Source organism: Hypanus sabinus, chromosome 8 (assembly GCF_030144855.1).
Source record: "Hypanus sabinus isolate sHypSab1 chromosome 8, sHypSab1.hap1, whole genome shotgun sequence".
In the NCBI taxonomy this organism is placed as follows: Eukaryota; Metazoa; Chordata; class Chondrichthyes; order Myliobatiformes; family Dasyatidae; genus Hypanus; species Hypanus sabinus.
In genome coordinates, this window is record NC_082713.1 from 45,937,476 (window position 1) to 45,965,011 (window position 27,536).

Here is a 27,536-nt window from a genome sequence, read left to right on the forward strand (position 1 = left end):
CTTCCTTACTCCAGAAAGGGAGCAGAGAAAGCCCAGGAAATTATAGACCAGTGAGTCTTACTTCAGTGGTTGGTGAGCTGATGGAGAAGATCCTGAGAGGCAGGCTTTATGAACATTTGGAGAGGTATAATATGATTAGGAATAGTCAGCATGGTTTTGTCAAAGGCAGGTCATGCCTTATGAGCCTGATTGAATTTTTTGAGGATGTGACTGAACACATTGAAGAAAGTAGAGCCGTAGATGTAGTCTATATGGATTTCAGCAAGGCATTTGATGAGGTACCCCATGCAAGGCTTACTCAGAAAGTAAGAAGGTATGGAATCCAAGGGAACATTGTTTTATGATCCAGAAATGGCTTGCCCACAGAAGGCAAAGAGTGGTTGTAGACTGTTCCTATACTAAATGGAGGTCGGTGACCAGTGGTGTGCCTCTGGGATCTGTTCTGGGATCCCCTACTCTTTGTGATTTTTAGAAATGACCTAGATGTGGAATTGGAGGGATGGGTTAGTAAATATGCTGATGACACAAAGGGTGGGGGTGTTGTGGATAGTGTGGAGGGCTGTCAGAGGTTACAGTTGGACATTGAAAGGATGCATAACTGGGCTGAGAAGTGGTAAATGGAGTTCAACCCAGATAAGTGTGAGGTGGCTCATTTTGGTAGGTCAAATATGATGACAGAATATAGCATTAATGGCAAGACTTTTGGCAGTGCGGAGGATCAGGGGGATCTTGGGGTCGAAGTCCATAAGACACTCAAAGCTGCTACGCAGGTTGACTCTGTATTTAAGAAGGCATACGGTGCATAGGACTTCAACAATCGTGGGATGGAGCTTAAGAGCTGAGAGGTAATGCTGCAGATATATAGGACCCTGGTCAGACCCCACTTGGAGTACTGTGCTGAGTTCTGGCCACCTCACTACAGGAAAGACGTGGAAATCATAGAAAGGGTGTAGAGGAGATTTACAAGGATGTTGCCTGGATTAGGAAGCATGCCTTATTGAATAGGTTGAGTGAACTCGGCCTTTTCTCCTTGGAGAGATGGAGGATGAGTGGTGACCTGATAGAGGTGTACAAGATTTTAGCGGCATTGATCCTGTGGATAGTCTGAGGCTCTTTCCCAAGGCTGAAATGGCTAGTACGAGAGGACATGGTTTTAAGGGGCTTGGAAGTAGGTACAGAGGAGATGTCAGGGGTAAGTTGTTTTACGCAGAGAGTGGTGAATGCGTGGAATGGGCTGCTGGCAGCGGTGATAGATGCGGAAACTATAGGGTCTTTTGAGAGACTCCTGGATGGATACATGGAGCTTAGAAAAATAGAGGGCTTTGGGTAAGCCTATGTAGTTGTAAGGTAAGGAAATGTTCAGCACAGCTTTGTGGCCGAAGGACCTGTATTGTGCTGTAGGTTTTCTATATTTCTGTGTTTCTATTCCATTTGTCGTCTTCAGCCTGCAGCACCTGCAAGCCAACCTTCTGCGATTCATGCACAAGCACTCCCAAGCAGTCCTTCTGCACAGCAGCCTGCTGCGATCTTTTACCGTTTAAATAATAATCTGATCGTCCAATCATCATCCGCCATTAGTAAAACTAATGTAACACCCTGTGAAAGGTTTCACTGCTAATGTAATGGTCTTTCTGTAGTAGCAGTGTTTGGGTTATGGTTAGAGATAACGGGTACTTTGGAACGTGAGCTGCCCAATGAGAGGAGTGTTTTTTCTGGCTGTGTGCCTTCTGGGATCTGAGGATCTAGGTCATTTGTTCGGCAGAAGATGGGGAGAGAAGGTGCCAGAAAGGAGAGGTTGTAGACACCAGAAAGAAGTGGACTTGGAATGGGGCTGGGAGTCAAAAAAGCCCAGGGAATCAATGGAGGACCAGTGGAAGGAAAACCATGAGCTCCAACTTGTGCACTGTTTCATTAAAATAGGGCCTTTTCTTTTCATTTTACTTTACTAACCCTTTAGTCAAATTAACAATTTTAAGGCTAAATCATTTAATTGCATATGATGTATCATCCGTTATTTTGTGGAACTGATTTGTAACAGGGTAACACATTACACAGCATCCACACAAACAGGAGGTTTTGCACCTCAACTGCATACGTTTAGTGGGGCCAGGGATAGTCTTCCCTAGACTTATGTAGCCGACAGGACCTGAGGGTTACACTAATGCTCTGTAAATGAACGTCCTTATCAGCATAAACTGACGACCATCTTTAATGGTGATTATACTTCATAACAACATTTGGTGGGAGATGTGCAAATGAGTTTTTCAAAGGGTTAAAAGATTTTGTTCAACAGCTTTTATAATGCCTTCCACACGCTTATAGAATCCTCTTATCAACTGCACATGAAAAATAGTTTTCAGTGAAGATAATCTGCCTAACAGAAAAGAAAAACTGCAGATCGTAATGGATACACCTTAGCAAATCACAGAAACCTTCTGTAGAGTCTCCTTACAGTTCATGCTGCCTCAGTGAAGCAACCAGCATAATCAAAGACCCTGCACACCGCAGACATTCTCTCTTTCCCCCACTCCATCAAGCAAAAGATACAAAAGCCTAAAAGCACGTACTAAGGGCTCAAGAGCAGCTTCTACCCTGTTGTAACTTGACTATCAAATGGTTTCCTAATACAATAAGATGTACTCTTGACCTCACTATCTATCGTATTATGAGCTTGCACCTTATTGTTTCCCCTGCACTGGACTTATGCTGTAGCTATTACACTTTATTATGCATTGTTATTATCTTACCTTGTTCTATCTCAATGTAATGTGTAATGATCTGATCTATATAAACAATATGCAAGAAAAGCTTTTCACAATAACTCGGTAGATGTGATAATAATAAATCAATCCCTAATCTAAGATTCCTTCAGAAAATTAACACATGGAGCACAGCTCTCATACATTCTTCCAATTTCAACTCACTCTTTTATACATTTTAGCATTCTCATTTTAAACAGTACAAGTGGGGGTGGGGTGGTCAAACACACAGCTAGGTTGTAATGAGGAAAAAAATTATACAGAATAACTAAATGTAGATGTGCTAAATCTCAAATAAAAACAGAATATGCTGAAAATACTCAGCAGCTTAGGCAAATTTTATGGACAGAGATCAGAATAAATATTTCAGGTGAATCTTAAGAAAGATTAGAGCAGTTTGTAACATTCCCAGTTATGATCTTCCTTCTCAGATACTCCCTAACCTGCTGACTATTTCTCAAATGTTCTGTTTTTATTTCAGATTTACAGAATTTGTAGTTTTGTGCTTTATGAAATATCATGACTCACCTCTTTGAATTTCATGTCACAAAGGTCCACCATACTCTGGGCAATTTGGGTCAGAGGATGCTTTGGACCTGGAGAGATAAACCTAGTGCTTAGTGGAACCATTGCATAAATTGCTTCAGTGGCATTATACCAAGATGTTTACTACCCCACAATTGTATCTTCCTCACAAAACTAACCAAGTCACGAACATATAAAATCTCTAATGAGCCCTTGAAGTCTGTGTCTCAGGTTGTCTTCACATAAACATTACAGTTCAAGTAAAATCTCCCACTTGTATCTCCTCTTGTAGTCTCCTTTTCAAGCAATTAATTTTCATTCAGTGAATATCTAGAATAAGCTTTAGCATTTCAACTGTGTAATTACCATGCTACAAAGAATGTGTACCTTCATATTACTGTTTCATCAATCTGTTGAAAAAATACCATACAACCCGTTATAATCATATTTATGATAATCACTTAACTATCTCAATCTAATGTATAAGGCTTTAATATTTAACCCCTTTCTTCACAACAAGTTCCTGACATAGAATCCTAGCAGACAAATCTCACATTTATTAAAGTACTTCATTTACTCAAGTCCCCAAAAATGGACAAATTATTTCTAACGTGGTCCAAGATCTTTATTAGTTGAACATTGTACTTTAAAGAGGTCTATTCAATTCATTTATGATACAATCTAATTGCACTGCCAGTTTTTATGAAGTATATTCTGTACAGGATTACTTTGCTCTTCTGGTCTGTTTATAAAATATCGGTTTAAAGTTATTTTCCTTTCCTCATTCTCATTTTACTTTTGTTTTTACAAAACTGAATTCCAACTGTTCTGTGTGTGTTCATCCATTCCACTATTTATTACTACTCCACTAATATTACTATTTTAGTATTGCAGATAAGCAAATTCTAGAAAACATCTAGAAACACAAGTACTTTAGAATACAATTTGCAGTTTTGAATTTAAAATTAAGTTACAATTCTCACCATTATAAGTAGCACAGTTTTTAACAATAAGTTCTATTTGCTCTCGGAACTCTTCCCGCGAATGGCACATTCTTTTGCGGACATTCTCTCTCAAGGTCTGCAAGTCCATTGGTTTTGTAATGATTTTATAATAATCTTTCACAACCTTTGCATTAACTGGAGTATGAAATGGATAAGTCTGGCAAAGAAAGAGAACAAATTAGTATAAAGAATACAATGAAATTAAATTGTCTCTCTTAACTGAACTAACACATTATCTGTTGATACAGCTGCTTAAAACTTAATAAGAAAACTGGCATAGAATGGTATTGTGGCAACCCACTTTCTGCGCAGGCGAACCGGCTCACAAATAGCCTGTGCACGGGGAGAGACTTTGGTAATGCACCTCTGGCGTGATTTCCACCCGGAGAGGGTGGGAACTAGGGATTAAAAGCCAGCGCCGCGAAGTTTGGATAAACTAATCTCGAAACAACTTACCGTCTGTGTGTCATTGTTTCTAGCTCTGTATGTAGTACATCACTACAGTATCATGCAACAGGTTAACAGATAGTCCAAAGGGTTGTATTTACAGTGGATGTTATCACAAGAAGGCTCAAAGATCAATTTTTATGAACCACTGATCTCAAACTAGTATCTACAATCATCAATTTTAAACCTTTTGAGCAATACATCCAAGTCCACAAGGAACTGGATCAAAGTTCACCAAACTGCCAATAACAGATTTAAACAAATGGAAAAAAAACTTTCATCAGATCAGTCTGAAGTGAATGACCTCATATTTCAGCTTGCCCTTCCTGCTGCTAAGGTTAAATTAAATAATATCTTGGAAGTCTCACATTTACTAGGTCTCTCATGTCATTGATAATTCCTTCCAGTATGCTTGACAAGGTTACCATTGGGTCTGTTCGTCTTCTGTGAATGGATTTGTGAGGTCTCTTAAAAGGGAAAGTAAAAGCAAAAATCAGTATTTTTCAATATCAAGAATTCTAAATAAAACCAAGAAAAAAAAAATCAAATAGTACCTGAATAATTCTCACCAGTTCATCACATCTTGCAGATCTCATCATCAGCACCACCACTCAAATCATTACTGGACTTCCTATTCTTCTCCCCCGCACCTCTCAATGGTCCATCAGACACGAAGCATAATAAATTCACCCATTGTATTCACTGTCTGCTCAATCTATTAAATATTCTGAATTTAAATTCTGTACCTCATTCAAAAACTCTTCAATGGGCTTGTCTGAATTGACTCCATATGTTTCTTTCAACTCTATCTCAGCCATTTTCCTTCATTCACCTGTCATGTATGCTACTCATTTCATACTTTAAATGACACTTCGGCTAAAGTATTGCATTTGAGTATTTTCCCAGATCTTAACTTGAGGCAATGTAAAATTTTAAAATCCCCTTCAAAGTCTATGCTGATAATAAACTTTCATTCACATTTCCAAATTCTTCACCTATCTGTTCACTGAGGACCACTGTAAGCTTTGAGGTTAACTATGCTAAAACCAAAGCAAATTATTTTACTGTAAAGGGAAGCAGATTAAATCAGCAAATGAAATATTTTTTCTGAATACATTCACATAAAGTTCCTATTTTGGCTAACAATAAATAATGTGTTAAGAGCAAACCATTAGGAATATTGAAGAAATATAGTTTCATTGCTTGAATTGAAATTACAGTAATTTTACCTGCTATTCTAAGGCTGTTTTAAATCCTCAAATAATTCTGTAATTGCTTCAAAACTAGCTATACTTCAGAAGGCAGTAGAGGTGAAAATAGCACTTACATTTAGGTAATCACAATGGACGGTAGTTCCTACCCTTCTGCGGCGTTTTGGAGGAAGCTGTTGTTTGGGGAATTTGAGAACCAAAGATTTCCTGCGTACTTCATCTGCACTGAATGACAGAGAATAAAATAATATTAGAGAAAGGATAAGCTTCAGAAAACAAGATGCAAAATTAATTGTGCCACAATTTAGATGTCAGAAAAAACTTTGCTAAAGCACATCACCAAGTGTATAAAGTAGACTTACAAATATTTCATGTGCAACTGTGAAAGCGCAAAATACAAGTTCAAATAATACAAGATGACCATTCAGCCCCTGTGCCTGGGCCACAGTTCAACAAGGTCACAACTGCTTTCACCTACATGCACCACTTTCTGTAGTAACCACTTCTTTGATTTCATGAACATCTACCAACCTCTCCATTATGAATACACCTAAACATAAATAATGACTATTAGAAACACTCTACTAAAGAATGTGAAGAGACACACAATTCTTCTAATGAAATATTCTGGTGTAATTTTAAAAGATAAGGTAAAGGTTTTAAAAATAATTTAAAATGACCTTCAAAACGCTGGAATCAGAATGTCTGCATTCAAATGACATTAATAGAAATATTTTAAAAAGTAAGCAGAACAATAGCTCTGATCCAAAGCTAACATTTAATCCATTATCCATGGACACTACCTCACTTTTTAAAAAATATGCAGTATTTGTGTTTTTGCACATTTTTAAATAATCTATTCAATATATGTAATTGATTTACTTATTATAATGTTTTATATTATTTATTATTATTTTTCTCTCTCTGCTAGAATATGTATTGAATTGAACTGCTGAGGCTAAGTTAATAAATTTCACGTCACATGCCGGTGATAATTAACCTGATTCTGATTTAGTAACTGCATCCAATGTTTCCTATTTTTATTTAAGTGATTTTTTTGGCAGTATAATTAACTAATATAATGCTCATGACCATACAAAGTTCACCTAACCAACCATAAGTACTGGCACAAAAGATCTGAAATGGAGTTCAGGGCCTTAGAACACAGTAAAAAGTGAGACCACGTGCAGTCTTAAGGAACGGGATATAACACTGATACAAGGCTCTCCTAGGTCTGGGAGCACTGAACAGAGGAAGTGATCTGGAAAGAAAGAGAGTGAGAAATTTCATTAAGTGAAAGCACTTTTAAAGTACATTTCATGATTTAAAAAGGGCCTGTAGTCTTGAATCAAGGTCCACAAAGCTGCCACAAACAGTTTTGTTAAATACTTAATTTTGTTTGTAAATACTGCCTTGGAAGATTTGATCTACATAGAATTCGTCTCTTGCTTTCATGTTAAATCACAACTTCTTACTTACCTCTCAATGAGCTGTTTGCCAAGAACGATTTTGGTTCCTTCTACTTTGATAAGTTCCTCATTATCATTCGGTATAACAGTCTTTTCAAGCTCCTCTTCTTGTTCTTCAGTCATAGCAACAGGGTTACTTGGAGGAGCATTTGTTTGGTAATACAAAGGACAAAACTTATTGGTTCTCATGTGTCCAATGGCACCACAAGCACCACATTTTAACTATTGGAAAGTAAGAGAAACAAGAGAGACTTGAGTTTCATACTGAGTTTCCAACTGTGAATGTTTTTTATAAAATTCAAAAAAGTTCAAGTTCAAAGTAAACTTATTATCAAAGTATATATATGATATCATATACAACTCTGAGATTCATTTTCTTGCAGGCATTTACAGTAAATACAAGAAATACAACAGAACCAATGAAAGGCTGCACTCAACAGGATGGACAAACAACCAACATATAAAAAACAACAAACAGTGCAAATACAAAAATAAATAGTAATAATAATATTAATAAATTAACAACAAATGAAGAACATGAGATGAAGAGATCTTGAAAATGAGTTCATAGTTAATGGGAACTATTCAGCATTGGGGTGAGTGAAGCTGAGTGAAATTATCCCCTCTGATAACTTGAGCCCAATGGTTGTGGGGTAACAACTGTCCCTGAACCTGGTGGTGTGGAACCTGGGGCTCCTGTACCTTCTTCCTACATAAATTACATTTTAGTTCCATAAATGATCTATAAACTAGCTCTAATCATAGTACTTCTATCCTTCAAGTACACATCAGATATATGTGCATACAAAAGGGAGAGGTTATTTTTTAATATTCTCCACAAAACACATGTGCTCTGAAGACCATATGCAGAATGCAATTCCATCTCATCCTACTGACAGTACATCCTGGGACAATCACTGGGCAAACAGATCCTGGAAAGTGATCAAAGGAAAGGTTGTGTGCGATTTACAGGGGAACCTGTAGGAATTGGTGTTCTCATTCACTTTCTGCTTTTTCTTTCCTAGTAGCAGATTTTGCTGGTTTAAGAGAAACTATCCAAGTGGCCTAGGCAAAATAACTATAGCATACCCTGTATTTATTCATTTGTTTTCAGTATCTGGGCATCACCTACAACCCCAGCATTTATTGACCACCCCTGACTGTCCTTAAGAAGATGCCTTAGATCTTCCATAGCATTGGATGTGGAAACTATAGAAAGGGTGCAGAGGAGATTTACAAGGATATTGCCTGGCTTGGGGAGCATGCCTTATGAGAATAGGTTGTGTGAACTCGGCCTCTTCTCCTTAGAGCGATGGAAGATGATAGATGACCTATTAGAGGTGTACAAGATAATGAGAGGTATTGATCATGTGAATGGTCATTTCCCATGCCTGAAATGGCTAGCACAGGAGGACATAGTTTTAAGGTGCAAGGTGCTTGGAAGTAGATATAGAGAAGATGTCAGGGGTAAGTTGTGTGTTTTTTTTTACACAGAGGGTGGTGAGTGCATGGAATGGGCTGCTGGCAACGGTGGTGGAGACAGATACCATAGGGTCTTTTAAGAGACTCGAAGATAGGTACATGGGGCTTAGAAAAATATTGGGCTATGGGTAACTCTAGATAATTTCTAAAGTAAGTACATGTTTGGCACAGCATTGTGGGCCAAAGGGCCTGTATCGTGCTGTAGATTTTCTATGTTTCCATCTAATGAAAGGTCTTAAGCTTGAAATGTTAGATGCTTCTCTTTCTACTGAGCTGCTGAGCACTTAAGTCTGTTTCTCTTTCTTTTGACTTGCTGAGCATTTCAACGTGGTCTGCTTATGTTTTAGATTCCCAGTATTGGCAGCTTTTTTTTATAATTTACAATACATTCCCATAGCCAAGGTAAATCCAGCAACAATAAAGAACACAATGGGCTGTGGCCTTGCTGGGAACCTGCAGGTTGCTGTATTCTAATGTGTTCCTTTTGTACTTCTTGGTGGTAGATGTTACAGATTTGGCAGGTGCAGCTGGAATTTCCTGCACATGTAATGCAGTACATTTGCAGGTTATGTGCAAAGTTAGAAAGAATTAATGTTTGGATTGGTTGATGGGGTGTCAATCAAGAAAGTGCTTTGTCCTAGATGGTGTTGAACTGATTCAGTAAGTGAAATGTACTCCATCATGCTCTTAGCACCTTGTAAATGGTGGAAAACCCTGGGGATATTTGGAGTTGAGCCACTCACTACAGGATATCCTGCTGGTGCAGTCATGGTTTTATGAAACTGATTCAACTGAGTTTAAGGTCAGTGGTGACTCCCGGAATGCAGATGTGAGATTTAACCACAGTAATGATCTTGGGCGGATGGACCCTCTCATTGGAAAAGACACCACATGACACTTAGTAGCCTTTGTCTAAGTTTTTCTGCAGGTACAAACTGCTTCAACTGCTAATGACTAGTGAACAAAACTGAAAACGCTGTAATAATCGTTGAAAATCTGATTATTTTCACTTCTGACATTATGAAGGAAGAAAGTTCATTGATGAAATAACTGAGAATGGTTAGGTCTAAGTGCAACTCCTGCACTTGTGTCTTATGGCTAGAAATTATTGATCGCCAACAACATCACCGTTTGCTTGAAGTTCTTCAGCTTTACACTGGCACTTATATGCTAAACCCCACCACCTTAAAGATAGAAATATTCTTGGAGATACTCGTCTCATTAGCTGTTTCACAAACCACCACCATCTGGCTTCATAGTTACAAACTGTGGTTGAATACAGTTCTGTTGCAGTTGACGGTCCACTGTTCCTCAAGAATGCCCACATTTAAGCTGCCAGATTTTTTTCTAAGTCTATTTCATTTAACATTTTGGGAAACTCATACAATATCATGTCCTGAAATCTAAAACAAGATTTAGTCTGTATAAGGCTCACTCCAACCAATGCAACAATGGGCAGGTACAGATGGCACAGGTCAATGGCAAGGATAATCAATAGCTTTATCCCTTGATGGTGCCTTGCTCACATCATGCCTAGATTCAGCCAGCTTGGTTAATAGTGATGAACCCAAGCCACTCTTCGATTTTGGATGATGAAGTCCCCATTCAGAGTTTATTCTGAAATTAATTACCTTAAGGTCAGGCCTTTCTTTGACTTTTTTGGGTTTCTTTTCTGGAGGTCCTTTTAATTTCTCTTTTTCCTGATTTCTTTTGAGTCTCCTAAGTTGCTCCTGAATTCTGCGTCGTTCTCTTCTCATTTCCTCACGATGTTGTTCATCAAACAGTGCAAATTTGCGGCTAACAAAAAATAAGCACAAAATTGTAAAAAAAAGGCAAGAAGAATGAATAATTTTTCCATCCATTTTCAATGTTTTTTACTCTTCATCCATTGCCTTCTTAGACCACAGTAAAATGAATCTAAGCCACACTGCACTCCATTCCAATAAAAGAATGCATCCACATTTTTCTTTGAATTGCTTAATGTGAACATAGAATTTTACAGTACAGGTAAATGCCCTTCAGCCTATGATGTCTCTGCCAAACATAGCAAATGAAATACCTCCCTTCTACCTGCACTCAATTCCATATTCCTCCCTTCTTTCATATTCATGTGTCTCTCTCATTCTAAACGTTAAGCCAGATGGTAGGCTGGAGAACACAAGGGATATCTTTTCTTTATGAACAGATAAATCTATCTGTATAGAATTCAATCTGACATTTATTTGCCCAATGGCAGATTCTACCTCTTTCCTCAAAGTATCTCCATAAATATGAAAACTTGAACATTTCTACAACTAGTTTTTCTACCAATAATTGACATTTCATCTCCAGGCAATTTATAGTTCGGCAAAACCTGATTATCAAAAGGGACAGCAATAAGGTACAGATCAGTAACTGCAGTGGATTTGAAGTAATGCTTTACAAGTGAGAGATAGAAGATTAACAAAAAGAAAGTGAAAAATGAAACCTCAATTACAAAGCACAATTCAGAATGTTAAGCCATCCCAAACATTACAGCTAATGAAGCAACCTGAAAGTAAAACAGAAAATTACCAAAAAAAATGTTTTTCTTGCACCTAGGTGAATGAAATAATTGGCTAGAACACTTTTGCATCTATCAAGAGAATCTCAGTTTATCATCTCCTTCCATAGATTATATTTCAATAAACTGATTTTGAACACCCCAATTGTCCTTTAGTTTACTCTTTGCTACAAATCTATCCAAAGAATTATTTTCACTTCTGATTATTTCCACTGCAAAATGAAAACCAAGTATTATATAGCCTCAAATATTACGTAACTTCATGCAGAATAATGAAGTACAACTAAGGTACAGTTCAAGCTGAGGAGAAATAATTGTAATAATAAAATAAAATTCAACTTACATGAAGTCTTCATCTTTTGTGGTCCTTATTCTAACATATGCATCAATTACAGCAGCTTTCCTGACAGTCTCACATCTCACGTACTCCTTCCCATCTTCATCACGGAATGTACGATAGATCTTCAGCCGTCGTCCTGTAGCTGAGGAGTTAAGACTGGTAACAGAGGCTGTGTCATCATCTTTATGAAACACCCCTGGGGTTGGAGTACTGCATGCTAAAAGACAAAAAAAAGGGATTTGGATAAATGTCAGGTTGTTTAATGTTACAAAATAATATATTTAATCCAAAGATAAAATAATAGACAGTAGATCTGAGTGGATTATTAGATTTTGCATTGAACTATCCTCTTTCTCAGATCCAAACTCAGCAAGATGAAAGTCAACTTACTCTGATGCTACATAAAACAAATTTGGCTGTTTTAAGTTAGTTCCTCCTTAGACTGGCCCTTAAACTGAGCCAATTATGGCACGGAAATGCAGTTTTAAAATGCAAACTGCAGAATAATCGAGAATGGTCATCTAAATTGGAGTTGAAAAAAATATGAATGGACAAAATCAACACCAGAATAAAACTGAAAATAAGATTATTTTCCAACATTTATAAAATTTACTGCGCACACCAAAAAAGGATACAGTTTTGCTCATCTGTCTCAATATTATAAACAATCATATTCTGAAAAACAGACACTGCAATTTTGAGTGTTTTTCAAAAAAAAAGATAACTATTTAGGTTCAATTAACATTTGCGCCATGAACCCCTTCAAAGCTTAACATGCCATACTAATTTTTATTATCTATCCTCACATACTGCCACTGCATAATTTCCTTCTTCTGTCCAACTCTGCCTTTAGTTCCTCTTATTCCAGCAGTCATTCACACATATGAGAAGCTAAAGGAACAATCAGTAAAACATTGCTTCTTCTGCAACAATATCAAATGTAACTCACATGAACCTTTCCTGTCTTTCTTCTCCTTTTTATCACGGTCTTTGTCATTTCCCATTTCTTCTCCCATCAACATCCTCTGCAGTTCCTTACGTTCCTGTTCCTCACGCTCACGAGAAAGTTGTGAGCTTGTTTTCTTGTTCTGTAACATGTTTTCAATATTTTTTCCCATTTCCTCAAAATCACTGTCTTCTGCTGAGCTACTGTCTGTGTCTGTTGAGAGAACCTCAGTTGAAGATAGGACCCTAAAAATTAACAGAAGAATTGAGTATTCTGAATTGTCAATTGGGTAAAAAACATCTGCTGAATCCATTAATAGAACTGTAAAACAACTTAACCTTCAACTAACTTTGAAGTCAGCTCAGAGGTAGTACTGAGAAACTGGAGGTCAGTCCAAATCTTTTGTTTGGCATGAGCATGAAGATGCAGTGTAATAATGCTGGCACCCGAATGGAGTAGTTATTTTGGAATCAAACAAATGTAGGGCTCTCAGTGCAATTAACTGTGGTGTTAACTGTTTAGGTTAACAAAATGGTTTCAAATATATGGAACTCTGGTGATCTCTGCCCCACATCATTTCTATGTGGTAGTCACATACAGTAAATGTAACCACCACATTGCATTAAATACAGTCTTAAAGTCAGAGGGAGTTACAACACAGTAACAATTCCATCCACATCAACCACCCATTTACATGAATTTTACATTAACTCTACTTTTTAATGACATACTTTTCAACCATTAGAAAATGTACTAAGAGTATGATTCACTTTAATGCTCAAAAAGTTATCAGATAGGAACATGTTTTCAGTTTGAAAAAAGGGAATAATCCAACAGGTTAAAAACAATAATCCTTCAGTAATAATCACCTAGACCTCAGCTTTAGCGGATCTTTGGAAGACAAGGTTCTGTCAACAGCATCAAATTTTAGATCTAAAATGCAGCGAGCAGCACTTGGAAAAAGTATGCATTTAATTCCATGTTGAGATTTGAAATGCTCATCAATGGAGATCTTTAGCATAGTATCTAAAAGTAGTTTTGGAAAAAATGGAATTACATTTGACTGAGAACTAAAATATTGCAGTCAATATTGCAGTCTTCTGATCATTTTGCAAATTTTTGCTGGAAAATAAAATGTGGTTCTTACAATAATGTTATTGCAAAGTACTCTGGTGCAGTTTGAAGTTCAAAGACAGAATAAGGTTTCCAGATGGTTAAACCAATGTCTGTGCTTTAATTTTAAGATACAAATAAAAGTAAACCCATCTTTGGCAGAAAAACTGTAAATCCAAAGGCATAATCATTAACACGCGGAAACTGATTACTAACAAGTAGTACAGTATAAGAGTTAAAACAAGTAGTAATAACAATTGTCATTAATCACAAAGAAAACATGACATTGCCATCTGAAAAAATACAACTCACAAAGGACTGGATGACTATTGCAATGCAAATGATGCATGTTAACTGAATTTCAATGTTTAAGAGCAGCTTGGTTAGGTACACGAATGGCAGGGGTATGCAGGACTGTGGTCTGGATGCGGATCGATGGGACTAGGCAGTTTAAATGGTTCAGCATGGACAAGATGGGCTGAAGGACCTGTTTCCATGTTGTACTTTTCTATGACTCTATTCAGTCTAAGGGACAAGTTGTATACTGACAACTTCATCAGAAAAAAAAACAAGGGTTGCTTTCCTATGTCTTAATTTATTTCCTTAACTTGACCAAGGTGCATTTTAGTTCCATGGCTAAATTCAAGTGTTAGCTAATTGATAAAGATCAACTGATATAGGACATTTAGCACTGGCAACAATAACTTAGCAATATTTTTGATAAAAATAAATGAACATTTTAATATATTATTGAACTAAATCCAATTCAATCATATTTCCTCTTTAGATGTGACATTCTGTGGGAAGGCTTCAAAACAGTGAAACTTAATGGGAATTAAACTTCTTTAAAATTTGAGTCTTCAAACAATATACACACCAATTCTAACATCAACTTATATTTGATGGAAGTTAACACTGAAGATATAAAATAGTAAGAATTCTTTCTTACTTGTTCTGAAGATCAAAAATGCGTTGACACTCCTCCTTGTATCGCTCCTGATGTTCAGCCACTGAAAAACGTGATCCACGGGCAAATTTGCTCATGGGGGTATCTCCTGACCTGGCTTGTTCTGTTGACATTGTACGCACAACATCAATGACCTCCCATCGAGAAAGCTTTTTAATCTGTCAAGAAAAATAAAAGCATCAGCTTTAATCAAAAGTTTCAGATTTGTTTAGTTGTTGCATATAATGATACTGTTTTTTTTATTTCACACAGAAGATATAATTCCAACAAATCAAGTTTATTAATGATTTCTGTAAGTTTCTAAAGATCCTTGTCACTCTGCTCCAAAGCAGTCCAGTGAGAGACTTCTCTTCTCCTCACCTGCCTATCACCTCCCCAATACCCCTCCTTCCCTTTCTCCAATTTTCGACTCTTTTCTCCTATCATATTCCACATCTAGCTCATCTGTGATGATTCACTCCTAAAAGAGTTAAATGCCTTTCATGTATGGTTTAAAAGGGAGAATAAAACTACAGCTGTGCAAATCCATGCAGCATCTGGTGACCCAGTAATCTCTGTCTCGGAGGCTGATGTCAGCATATCTTTCATGAGGTATCAGGACCTGATGGTGTACTTGATAGGGCACTGAAAGCCTGTGCCAACCTACTGAAGGGAATGTTCAAGGACATCTTTAATCTCTCCCTTCTGCATTTGGAAAGGGCAACAATCATACCAGTGCCCAAGAAGAATGATAATCACCCAGTTGCACTCATATCTAATGTGATGAAGTGCTCTAAGAGGTTAGTCGTGGCCAGAATCAATTCCTGCCTAAGTAAGGACCCAGACCTGCTGCAATTTGCCTATCATCACAATAGTTCTAAAACAGATGCAATCTCACTGGCTCTCGACTCAGGCTTGGATCATCTAGACAATAGCAATATCTAAGTCAGACTGCTGTTTATTTATTACATCTCAGTGTTCAACACAATCTCAGTACTAATCAACAAACTCCAAAACCTGGGCCACTGTGCTCGTTCTGTAACTGGATCCTTGACTTCCACATCAGGAGACCACAGTCTGTGTGCAACAGAAATAACATTTCCTCCACACTGACAATCAACACTGGCAAACCTCAAAGATGCGTGCTTATCCCACTGCTCTACTGTCTCTACACCCATGACTGTATAGCTAGGCACAGTTCAACTGCCATCTATAAATTTGCCAATGATACAACTATTGTTGGCTGAATTTCAGACAGTGGTGAGGAGGCGTACAGGAGTGGCATAAACAGTGGTGCTGTAAAATTTGTGAATCCTGTACGATTTCCTTTACTTCTGCATAAATACGACCTAAAATGTGATCATGTAAGCCCTAAAACTAGATAAAGAGAACACAATCAAATAAGTAACACAAAAAAAAACACACTTCATCTCTTTGAGAAAAATGACCCAATATTTCATGTATTTGTTGGCAAAAGTATGCGAACCTCTGGGGTAATGTCTTCTACAAAAGCTATTTGGAGTCAGGTGTTCCAATCAATGAGATGAGATTGGAGGTGTGGGTTGCAGAGGTACCCTACCATATAAAAAAAGACACACACAGGTTACTAAGATGCATGAAGCTAGAAAAGGTTACAAAAGCATTTTTAAAGACCTGAGTGTTCATCAGTCCACAGTAAGAGAAACTGTCTACAAATGAAGGAAACTCTGTATTGTTGTTACTCTCCTTGGGAGTGGGCATCCTACAAAGATCACACCAGGAGCACAACATGCAATGCAGAAGGAGGTGAAAAAGAACACAGGGTAATAGCAAAAGATACAGAAATCTCTAGAACTTGCTAAAGTGTCTGTCCTCTGTCTACTATAAGAATTAGAAAAATGGTGTTCATGGAAGGATACAATGGGGGAAACTACTGCTTTTGCAAAAGACCAGCTGGATGTTCTACAACACTTCTGGAACAATGTTCTGTGGACAAATGAGACAAAAGTTGAACTTTTTGGCAGAAATGCACATTGCTATGTTTGGAGGAAAAAGGGCACTGCACACCAACACCAAAACCTTACCCCAACTGTGAAGCATGATCAAAGGAACATCATGGTTTGGGGCTGCTTTGCTGCTTCAGTGTCTGGATACCTTGCAATTGTTGAGGGAACAATGAATTCAAAATTGTATAAAGATATCTTTCAGGAAAATGTCAGGGTAGCAGTCCATCACCTGAAGATTAATAGAAGTTGGATAATTCAACAAGACCGAAACATAAGAATAAATCACCAACAGAATGGTTTAAAAAGGAGAAAATTTGTGTTTTGGAATGACAGAGTCAAAGTCTTGTCCTTAATCCTATAGAAATGTTGTGGAAGGACCAAGGAAGCCCAACAACATCCCACAGTTGAAGCAGTTTTGAAAGGAGGAATGGCCTAAGTTCCTCCAAGCCGATGTGCAGGACTGTACAATAGTTACCGGAACTGCTTGGTTGAAGTTACTGCTGTACAAGGTGGTCACACCAGTTACTGAAAGCAACAGTTCACATACTTCTCCTAACAAATACATGTATTACTAGATCATTTTTCTCAATAAATAAATGAACAAGAATAATGTTTTTGTGTTATTTCTTTAATTGGGTTCTCTTTATCTAGTTTTAGGACTTAGGTGAAGATCTGATCACATTTTGGGTCATATATATATATATATATATACACACACACACATACACAGAAATAGAGAAAATTCTACAGGGTTCACAAACTTTCTAGCACCACTGTAGATCAGTTGGTTTGAGTGGTGTTGAAACAAAAACCTTGCCCCCAACGTCATTAAAACTAAGGAATTAACAGTGGACTTCAGGAAGGCAGAAGTCAAGGAACACACACCAGTCCTCATCGAGGGATCAGCAGTGGAAAGGTTGGGCAGATTCAAGTTCCTGGGGATCAACATTTCTGAAGATCTATCCTGGGCCCAACATACTGATGCAATTACAAAGAAGTAACAACAGTGGATAAGTGGATATATTTCATTAGGCATTTGAGAAGACTTGGTATGTTACCAAAGACGCTCACAAATTTCTACAGTTGTACTGTACCATGGAGAACATTCTCACTGGTTGTTGCATCACCATCTGGTATGCACAGGATCAGAAAAAGCTACAGAAAATTGGAAACTCAGCCATCATGTGCACTAGTCTCCTGAGTGAGGCGTACCTTCAAAAGGTGATGACTCAAAAAGGTGCTATCCATCATAAGGACCCCATCACCCAGGACATGCCACCTTCTCATTGCTACCATCAAGGAGAAGGTACTGGAGTCTTAACACGCACATTCAATATTTCAGGAGCAGCTTCTTCTCCACCGCCATCAGATTTCTGAATGGACAATGAACCCATGCACACTTTATTTGCTCTCTTTTTGCACTACTTATTTAATTAAATTTTATATATGTGTAGTGTGTGTGTGTGTGTCTTACGTCATCCCCCTCTCCCAACTACCTAGTTTCATTTGTCACCTTTGTGTTTGTACTCCTTCCCTTCCACCCATCATCTTAATCTGACTTCTTCCTCTTTCTTTTCCAATTCTGATGAAAGGTTTCGGCATGAAATGCTGACTATTTATTTATTTCCATAGGTGCTACTTGACCTGCTAAGTTCCTCCAGCATTCTGTATGTGTTACAGTGAAAGATTTATTCCTGGTAAAATTGTACAATGGAACAACTTACTTCTTCCTCAGGAACTCCGAACTTCCGAAGAAGCTGTTTGGCATTTTTCAAAGATAGTCGCCGCAGGTCCGCATCTGTTCCTGTCACTGTCTTCTTCACTGGTTGAGGCTGATTGTCATCCTGGAAATCAAGTCAAATTTTAAAATATACTTTGCACTTACTCATAAAATTTAAAGCAGTAAAGCAGCACCCAGGGGAAAATGTACATAGTATTTACAGACTGCGGCAAAGCTGAACCTGGGTCGTTGGTGCTGCAATAGCTATGTAACCACTGTGCTATAATGCCTAATTTATGGTGGAATCAAATCAGACCTTCTCTCAGCACTGGATATCAACAGTGGGATCCTATATAGACTTTCTACTAGCATTAAATTCATTCTACCCTTTGGTTTTATGTTGCATCACAACATTTATGGGTTTAAAGGCAATTACTGGGATCCACCTCCAAAGTCTGCTCACATGCAAAGTAGATTTTATTAAATAACTAACATAAATTTTAAACAAATTCTTTGTGTTAGTATGCTCCATTATCCAAAGTTCATAAGATTCGTAACAAAAAGTTCTCAACACTGTCCAAAAAAGTAACAACTGTTGCATTGGCATCAAAAACTTAAATAAATAAAATTCTTCATGAGAATTCCTGGATGCAAAAACTTGCCACATTCTGAGCACAAGTTATCAATCTAATTTACTCAATATAGTCAGCTGGAAGCATATAGGTACAGGGGCATGCAAACGCTTGGGCACCCCTGGTCAAAATTTCTGTTACTGTGAATAGCTAAGCAAGTAAAAGATGACCTGATTTCCAAAAGGCATAAAGTTAAAGATGACACATTTCTTTTAACATTTTAAGCAAAATTACTTTTTTTATTTCCCTCTTTTACAGTTTCAAAATAACAAAAAAAGGAAAAGGGCCTGAAGCAAAAATTTGCATGGTCAGTACTTAGTAACACACCCTTTGGCAAGTATCACAGCTTGTTAACACTTTCTGTAGCCAGCTAAGAGTCAATTCGTGTTTGGGGGATTTTTGCCCATTCTTCCTTGCAAAAGCCTTCTAGTTCTGTGAGATTCTTGGGCCATCTTGCATGCACTGCTCTTTTGAGCTCTATCCACAGATTTTCGATGATGTTTAGGTCAGGGGACTGTGAAGGCCATGGCAAAACCTTCAGCTCGCGCCTCTTGAGGTAGTCCATTGTGGATTTTGAGGTGTGTTTAGGATCATTATCCTGTTGTAGAAGCCATCCTCTTTTCATCTTCAGATGGTGTGATGTTTGCTTCCAGAATTTGCTGGTATTTAATTGAATTCATTCTTCCCTCTACCAGTGAAATGTTCCCCGTGCCACTGGCTGCAACACAATCCCAAAGCACGATTGATCCACCCCTGTGCTTAACAGTTGGAGAGGTGTTCTTTTCATGAAATTCTGCACCCTTTTTTTCACCAAGCATATTTTTAGCTCATTGTGGCTAAAAAGTTCTATATTAACTTCATCAGTCCACAGGACTTGCTTCCAAAATGCATCAGGCTTGTTTAGATGTTCCTTTGAAAACTTCTGATGCTGAATTCTGTGGTGAGGACAAGGGAAAGGTTTTCTTCTGATGACTCTTCCATGAAGGTCATATTTGTGTTGGGACGGTTTGAGGAGTCAGGGTTATTTATAAAGCTTTGAAATTTGAATCACCTGGCCTTTCCTAACAATGACTATGACGAGCCATAGCCCTAACAAGCTAATTAAGGTCTGAGACCTTGGTAAAAGTTATCTGAGAGCTCAAATGTCTTGAGGTGCCCAAACTTTTGCATGGTATCCTTTTCCTTTTTTACACTCTAAAATTATATAAAACAAAAATAATGCACTAATCTTGCTTGAAGTGTTGAAAAGAATGTTTCATCTTTAACTTTATGACTTTTGGAGATCAGTTCATCTTCTACTAACTTAGCTATTCACAGTAACAGAAATTTTGACCAGGGGTGCCCGAACTTCGGCACGCCACTGTATAATCCATAGACTAGCCCACTTGTTTAGCTATTCATTGACCATATGCCATCTCCAAACTTCCTTTCTCACATAATAAGCACAAGGCCAGTTATAATTGTACAGCTAAAAATTGCAGACTAATGTTGATTTAAAAAAATCGTTTATGCCTAGCATCCAAAAATTAAATCCTAGAAATTTTCCACTTGATATTACTTGCCAACAAACAATAACTTGGTTTCACTTATAAACACCAAAATGAAATCAATTTACATCTTATAATAACATTAGGTTACTGATTTAAGTCTCATAATTCTGGCCAATGTCATATGAAATTTAGCATCAACTCTGCTGAAGGTTTTATTTGAAAATTTGGAAATAAAGTGAGTATAACAGCATTACCTTCTGTTGCTGTGGCTTGTTAGGAACCTTGACATAGGAAAATCCTTCACCACAACCAGTAGGATCAGCAACCCCAGTAACCTCCAGTAGACATTTGCCCTTCATTGCAGCAATGAATGCTCGTGTTGTATTCCAAGGTGCTGTCCTGACCTGCAAAAGGGCAATAAGAAGGAAATATCAGCAAAAGGATATAGACATCATGAAAACGGATATTAGTGATCTCAGCTTGATTATAATCCACAACAATACATCCTTACTGAAGTAATGATAACCAGATAAATTTACCTGCATCTGGACCTATGATGGTTGTGTAGTGGCATAGGTGGCAATATTGCACAGCTAGTAGTACTACTACCTGAAAATTCTAACAACCTAACATCTGGTGCTGTCTGTGAGGAGCTTGCTGATTCTTCCTGTGACCATATGGGTTTCCTCAGAAGTCTTCAGTTTTCTTCTACAGGCCAAAGTTTTGATCATTCATTGTAAATTCCACCTAGCTGTGTGGGTCACTAGAGAACATGGGGGGAATTGATGGGAATATGGGGAGAATAAAATGGGATGAGCATAGGATTAGGATAAACGGCTACTAGATTGCCAGCATGAATTCAGTGGGATGGAAGGCCATACTGCATGACATTATCATCAACACCATGTCAGCTTCTTTAATATTATGACACTTGGTCTCCATAGCCTTCTGGCAAAGAGAATGCCATAAATTACCTTCCACTCCATGCATTTTCATTTTACACACCAACCTTTTATGTGACACATTACTGAAGGATTTCTGAAAATCTAGGTACACCACAGCAGATGATTTTTGCCTTATCTATTCTTCTAGTTGTATCTTCAAACAACTGCCATAAAATAGTTAAGGACAATTTCTATTCTCAAAATCCTTGTTGAATTTACCTAATCATGTTGATTTTTTTTCCCTTAAGTATGCCCTTTATCTCATCCTTTAAAACAACTGCCAAGATTTTTCCCACTAATGATCTAAGCAGTCTTTAGTTTTGTGTTTTCTTTGCTTTCTCTTTGCCATCATCCGCTCTGCAGGAACCATTCCAAAATCTATTAAATTTTATAAAACTGATTCCCAGTGCATCCACCATTTCCATGGTTAACCCCTTTGAAACTTTTGGATGCAAATGATCAGTCTTTGGGCATTTATTGGCCTCGGTACATTTCATTTCTCCAGCACTATTTCTTTTGTCACCTTGTTTATAGTTAGGGCTTTTCAACATTTCTGGGAAGTTACTTGCAACCCCTTTACTGAAGACGGCCAAAATATTACATTAGTTTCCCCTCTATTTTTTTTGTTCACAATTATGAATTCTCCCATTTCTAAAAGTAGGGGAGCTATGGTTAATTTCAGTAACTTTTCTTATTTTGAATATTTGTAGAAACTTCAACAGTACACTTCTATTTTCCCTGCAAGTTTGCTTTCAGGTTCTATTTTTGCTCTCAATCAATTTATTTATCTTTCTTTTCCAATATCTAAATTAATCACTAAGCCTGCTATTTTGCCTGGCATTCTTACATGACATCTCTCAGGATCCAGTTCTATCCTTGATCTACAAAACGAACTGCTTGAACAAACCAGCAAGTTCAACAGCAACAGTGTGAGGGAAGGAATCGTCTACACTTTGGGTCAAAACCATGCATCTTAATACTCAATCCACTGAGTTCCTCCAGCAGGTAGTTTGCTGCTCCAGATTCCAACACCTGTAGTCTCTTGTTAATTTATTTGTCAGGCACAGTTGGGGGGGGGGGGGGTCACTTTTTAAAAATCCTTACATCAAAAAGGGATATAAAACTATTGTAGTTCCTGTGTTTGCTCCTACATTTCAACTGTTCTTAAATGTAAGTGATTATCCCGACACCTACTTGCCACATGATCATTTTATTCTGTGGGACAGCTGTAACACTGAAGCCTAGAACTCAGTTTATGCTATGGGGCTACAGAAACTAATTGTGACTGTGGGAATAACAGGAATGGGGGGGGGGTAAGGAGAATGAGCTGGAGAGAAAAAGGTGGAAGTGGGGGGCAAAATACAATCTAACCTATTAGGTTTAGCAATCCAAGAATCTAATGAGATAATACTTCAATTCCATGGAATTATAATGGTGTTTCAACACGTGCATTAAGTACAAGATTCTAATTTCAGGAGCTGAGAATTTTTACTTTAATAGGAGCTGTTTTCCTTTGTTACCTCATCATCAATCTTCATCTGAAATTCTTCTTCATTCTCCTCTTCTGGTGCAAAAAATGATTTTTCGCCATATCCAGCATCCTGCAAGTAGTGAATACAAGGAACTTAACATAATTTGGTTGACCAAACTTCAATGAATATGTTTATTGGATCTAGTTCAATAATTACTTTCAACAGAGATTTATTTTAGAAGTAAAGCATAGGTTCTTTACATTGAGCAATGAATTTTGCCTGCTAGTCTGATTAGTATCTAAATGGAACACTAAGTTCAGATTCAAGTTCAAAGAAATCACAGGAAAGGTTATAAAATGTAAGGAAGCTGTTCATCATATAAAGTCTACAGTGGTTCAATGCAATAGCTCGTCCCACTCTATAACTCCCTCACCCCCACTGCCAGCCCCACATTCCCAATAACATGCATTTCATTTTCCTTTAAGATAAGTATCCAGTCTCTTCTGAACACCATATTGGAATCTACTCCATGATCCACTTCAGCAGTTTACTCTTCGACCATCTACTACATAAAATATTTTTTCCACATCACTTTTGGTTACTTTGCCCAACAAATATAATTTATATTGCTTGATCCTTGACTGTTTTGCTAATGGGAACAGTTTCCTCTATCCATTTGTCACTCTTTTCCTTATTTTATCGAATACCCCTGAATCTCCTCTGTTCAAATAAGAACACAGCTTCTCCACTCTATTCAAATAACATGAGTCCTATATCTGCAGAATCATTTTAAAATTTTCTCCAACATCCTTCAAAAGCCTACAGGTCTTTTGTAAGGAGTGGTAACTAGAACTAGATATGGAACTCCAGCTGTGGGCAAAATAAAAAGATTTATCAAGACTGCCTTGTTCTTATACTCAGTAGATCCACTCATAAAACCAGCATTTATGTTTTTTTTAAACAACCTTTTCAACTTCCCAATCGACAAGCATATAACCCAGATACATGTTCTGAAACAGGACTTTTTTACCACCTCCTTGTTCATCCAACTAAAATTTAGCACTAAATATTAAATTTCAAGCGCCGTGTCCATTCATTCTCATGACATTTGCTCTCAATTGTGTTCACTATCAAAGCCAATAATATCTGATTAAAAAGTAGATCTCTGGCAAACTTCACCATACAATTTAGTCCAATACAAAACACAACCTTCCTTACTCCTTTTAGTTCTCTGTCTCAACTAATTTACTATCCATTCTGTTAATGCCTATATTAATCCACGGACTTCAACCTTGATGAAAAGCCCATTTTGCAGCATTTAAGATCTCATTAACTGCATTGTCAGATTAATTAAGCTTTGACTGCCTTTAACTAATTTATGTTGATTTTCCCAAATTAATCCAAGCTTATCAAATTTACTATTATTTCCAAAACTTCCTCTGCCACCAAGGTTAAATTGACTAGCCTATAGTCACTGGGTTTATCTTTTCACCCACCTTGAAATAATTTGAAATTCTTCCGTTGTCATGCACCACCCAGATACCATGAGACATCTGGAAGTGCCTCCACAATTTCCCGTTTCCTTCCTTCAACAATCCAGGATGCATTTCACCTAGACAAGGTGACTTATCAACTTTAAAACTAGTATTTTTAGTTGCATCCTTTCTACATTTTTTAACACATTAAACATCTTAATTACATCTTTCTTTCCTGAGACTTCAGCAACATGATCTTTCTAAGAATGATGCAAAATTATTCGAGATTCAGTTGTTAAGAAAGCATTAGCTTTTCTAGAAACAATTCCAAATTCATTCCAAAATCAGACTCATGTACAATTATTACAACAGGATTTTGGCCACACTTGAGGAGAGAGAATCTCCCCATATATTAGTGCAGCTCCCTCATCGGGCTAGTATCAAAACCACAGGACTCGGTGGTGAGAAGGCCACTTTTCATAAGCAATGTACGTCTGGGGTCAGTATGATTTGAGCTTTGAACAGGAACATCATAATATTCCGATTAAAGAAACCTCAATTTGAGCAAATGCTGTGTAAATACTGCCCATACACAATTGTCAGCCTGTAAGAAATAACAAACCACTTAAGATCATAAAGAAAGTATATTTATCAAAGTCAGTAGGAAAAAGAAAAGGGGAAAAAAACTAAAGGGCTCATGACAGTAAATCAGTCTCAATGTGTACATCATTGGAGTTCATCTTGAAGTTATGTGTTTACCCTTGTGCTGGACTCACGGTCTGCGTGAAAACACACACTACATTCTGAACTTTGCTCAACATTCCCTCTCCCTCTCAATGGTCCTTCCTCCTTGGAGCTGTTCATTTGCACAAAGCCCCTTGTGCAACAGGGATGCTCCTTCCCACGGCAACCTCAGACATCTTCCTTTCTGTTCCCTCCACAGCTCCCGCAAAAAGACCATTAACACTACCAGCGTCCGTCCCCAATCTTTCTCCGCCCAGCTTTCTCAAGAACCTTCTCCCAATTCCACCTTTCTGATTGGCTGAGACAACATCCCTAAGTTGAATGTCGTAGCCCCTTATCTTTAGCTGAAAACTTAAACAAGCTATCTGCAGGGCACACTACTTTTACAGAAAGCGACTAAATGAAATACCCTACAGTACTAGCAGTAAAAATCTTAACCAGGGCATTACATTAGAATATATTAAATTATGTCATTAAGTATTACTGATCAATTTGAAATTTCAATGGAGACACAATACAAATATCATAAAATAAACTAAGAAACAATATGGCTTCCAAACATTCAATTACATCCAGACTTAAGCAGCAAATACTGCCACTTAATAGTATTGCCAGTGGGCTCACAAGCAGAGTCAACAATGTGGACCCTATGAAGGAATGGCAGCAGAATACGAGGCCAGAGGTAAATAGACTTTGGAGCTAGGATAGAAGAATTCATAGCTTAAGGATAGAGCAAAGAACCTGGATTGGGAATCCATGTTTGACAACTCCTTGTTCTCCACCAGCTCTTATCATGATGAGTGAGCTGATCCAAGATGAATACTTATTCACAGAATTTTGTAGAGACACTTGCAGGTGTCTAGTGCTATATGGATGGTGCACAAGAACTAAAGAAATTCAAATTATTTCAAGAAGAGTCAAGAAGTCATTTTCAAGACAAAAGATGTGACAAAGCCCAGAATCATTAAAGCTGTAGATTTAATGAAAACAACTTTTAACAGTACTGATGCTTAACTAATGGCACAAAGAGATCCAATGGTCAGACAGTGCAGACTCCAGCTTTCAAAGAGACCAGCTCTAGATACTCAGGGTATATTGGAAATTGCATGCCTCTGCACATTCCTCCCTCCCAGCCCCTCTCCTTAACTCATTTGTTCTCTCATTATCCCTTCCCTATGTTCCTTTGTTTCTGACTTCAATGAGACATGAAATTAAAATACAATCTTTGACTATTGTGAGTCAAGCAAAAACCAAAGTAGTTGTCTTTGAACATACTGGTTGAGTGCTTGATGGGCAAACATCAGGACTGCAAAATCAAGGAAGGATTTTGTCAGATCTTAAACTATTTCTGGCCTTTTACCTACACCGGAAAGGGGAATTGAGACGAGAGTGTGAGAGGTTAGTCAAGATCAACTGAAATGTGATGTCTTCAAATCTGAATATCCGCATTCAGAGTAGAAAAGGATGTGGGATGCAGATCTTTAATGAACGTGGCACTGAAGTAACTTTTAAATTCTCAAGAAATAGTTTATTTAATGTGACCTGAAATGGCAAAGCTAATGTAAACTTATACTACTACCCAGATAGAGTTTCTGATACATATACCATAAGGTAATATATAATCGAGGTACAGTTCAATCAGGATCAGATTATTTTAAATCCCACGTTGTACAAAATATTATTATAATATAATCAGTGTTATATTTCTCATGTACATTCAGTTCAACATAATCAAGGCTGCATTACTCCATCTAACCTTTAAACGCTGCTCTGCTGCTAACATGCTGTAATATGCACAGCACTGCTCTGGAGATACCATGGCTCGAATCTCTTCTTCAGTGGGTAATCGGAAGTCTGGTTTCAGTACCCACCAGTTTGAATCCAGCCCTTCAGAAATACAGATTAAAATAACATAACTAAGCTGATCATCTGTATGTTTATAAGTAACAAAGAAAACCTCTTTTCAGTACATAGTTGGTAATGAGTGCATATTCACGAGTTTATACCTGTTCGCTTGAAGTCAGCACACAATTTTAATCGCTTTCTGATGCTGCTCTCAGAGTGGGAAGGAAATGCCTTTTTTATGTCTTCCATGCGTATTCGGCGTGGGCGATCCTTACTTTTCCAGAAAAGACGGTAAATAAATACCTAAAAAAACGTTAGCAACTATTATACATCAATCTTATAAAGGGCACAAACTTACAAATTCATCAAACCATAATTTCATGGGTATCTAAGATAAAATATGTTTAGGAAATAAGTGGGCAAATGGGTCTGATGGGAATACTGT

The 27,536-nt window shown here is 37.6% G+C and overlaps 1 protein-coding gene across 5 annotated transcripts in view; it reads right to left on the reverse strand.

The window, feature by feature from the left end:
- Nucleotides 1-27,536, reverse strand: part of taf1 (TAF1 RNA polymerase II, TATA box binding protein (TBP)-associated factor) — a 128,505-nt gene that overhangs the window by 23,387 nt on the left and 77,582 nt on the right. For all 5 annotated transcript variants that reach the window (XM_059977060.1, XM_059977057.1, XM_059977059.1 and 2 more), the window contains 14 exons: nt 27,253-27,394; nt 27,003-27,133; nt 23,076-23,156; nt 20,866-21,015; nt 18,494-18,613; nt 14,788-14,963; nt 12,729-12,970; nt 11,783-11,996; nt 10,529-10,694; nt 7,426-7,637; nt 6,063-6,171; nt 5,104-5,202; nt 4,268-4,445; nt 3,288-3,355 (listed from right to left, as the gene is read on the reverse strand). In XM_059977060.1, the coding sequence (XP_059833043.1) occupies nt 3,288-3,355; nt 4,268-4,445; nt 5,104-5,202; nt 6,063-6,171; nt 7,426-7,637; nt 10,529-10,694; nt 11,783-11,996; nt 12,729-12,970; nt 14,788-14,963; nt 18,494-18,613; nt 20,866-21,015; nt 23,076-23,156; nt 27,003-27,133; nt 27,253-27,394 (2,088 nt within the window). The remainder of the gene's footprint in view (nt 1-3,287; nt 3,356-4,267; nt 4,446-5,103; nt 5,203-6,062; nt 6,172-7,425; nt 7,638-10,528; nt 10,695-11,782; nt 11,997-12,728; nt 12,971-14,787; nt 14,964-18,493; nt 18,614-20,865; nt 21,016-23,075; nt 23,157-27,002; nt 27,134-27,252; nt 27,395-27,536) is intronic.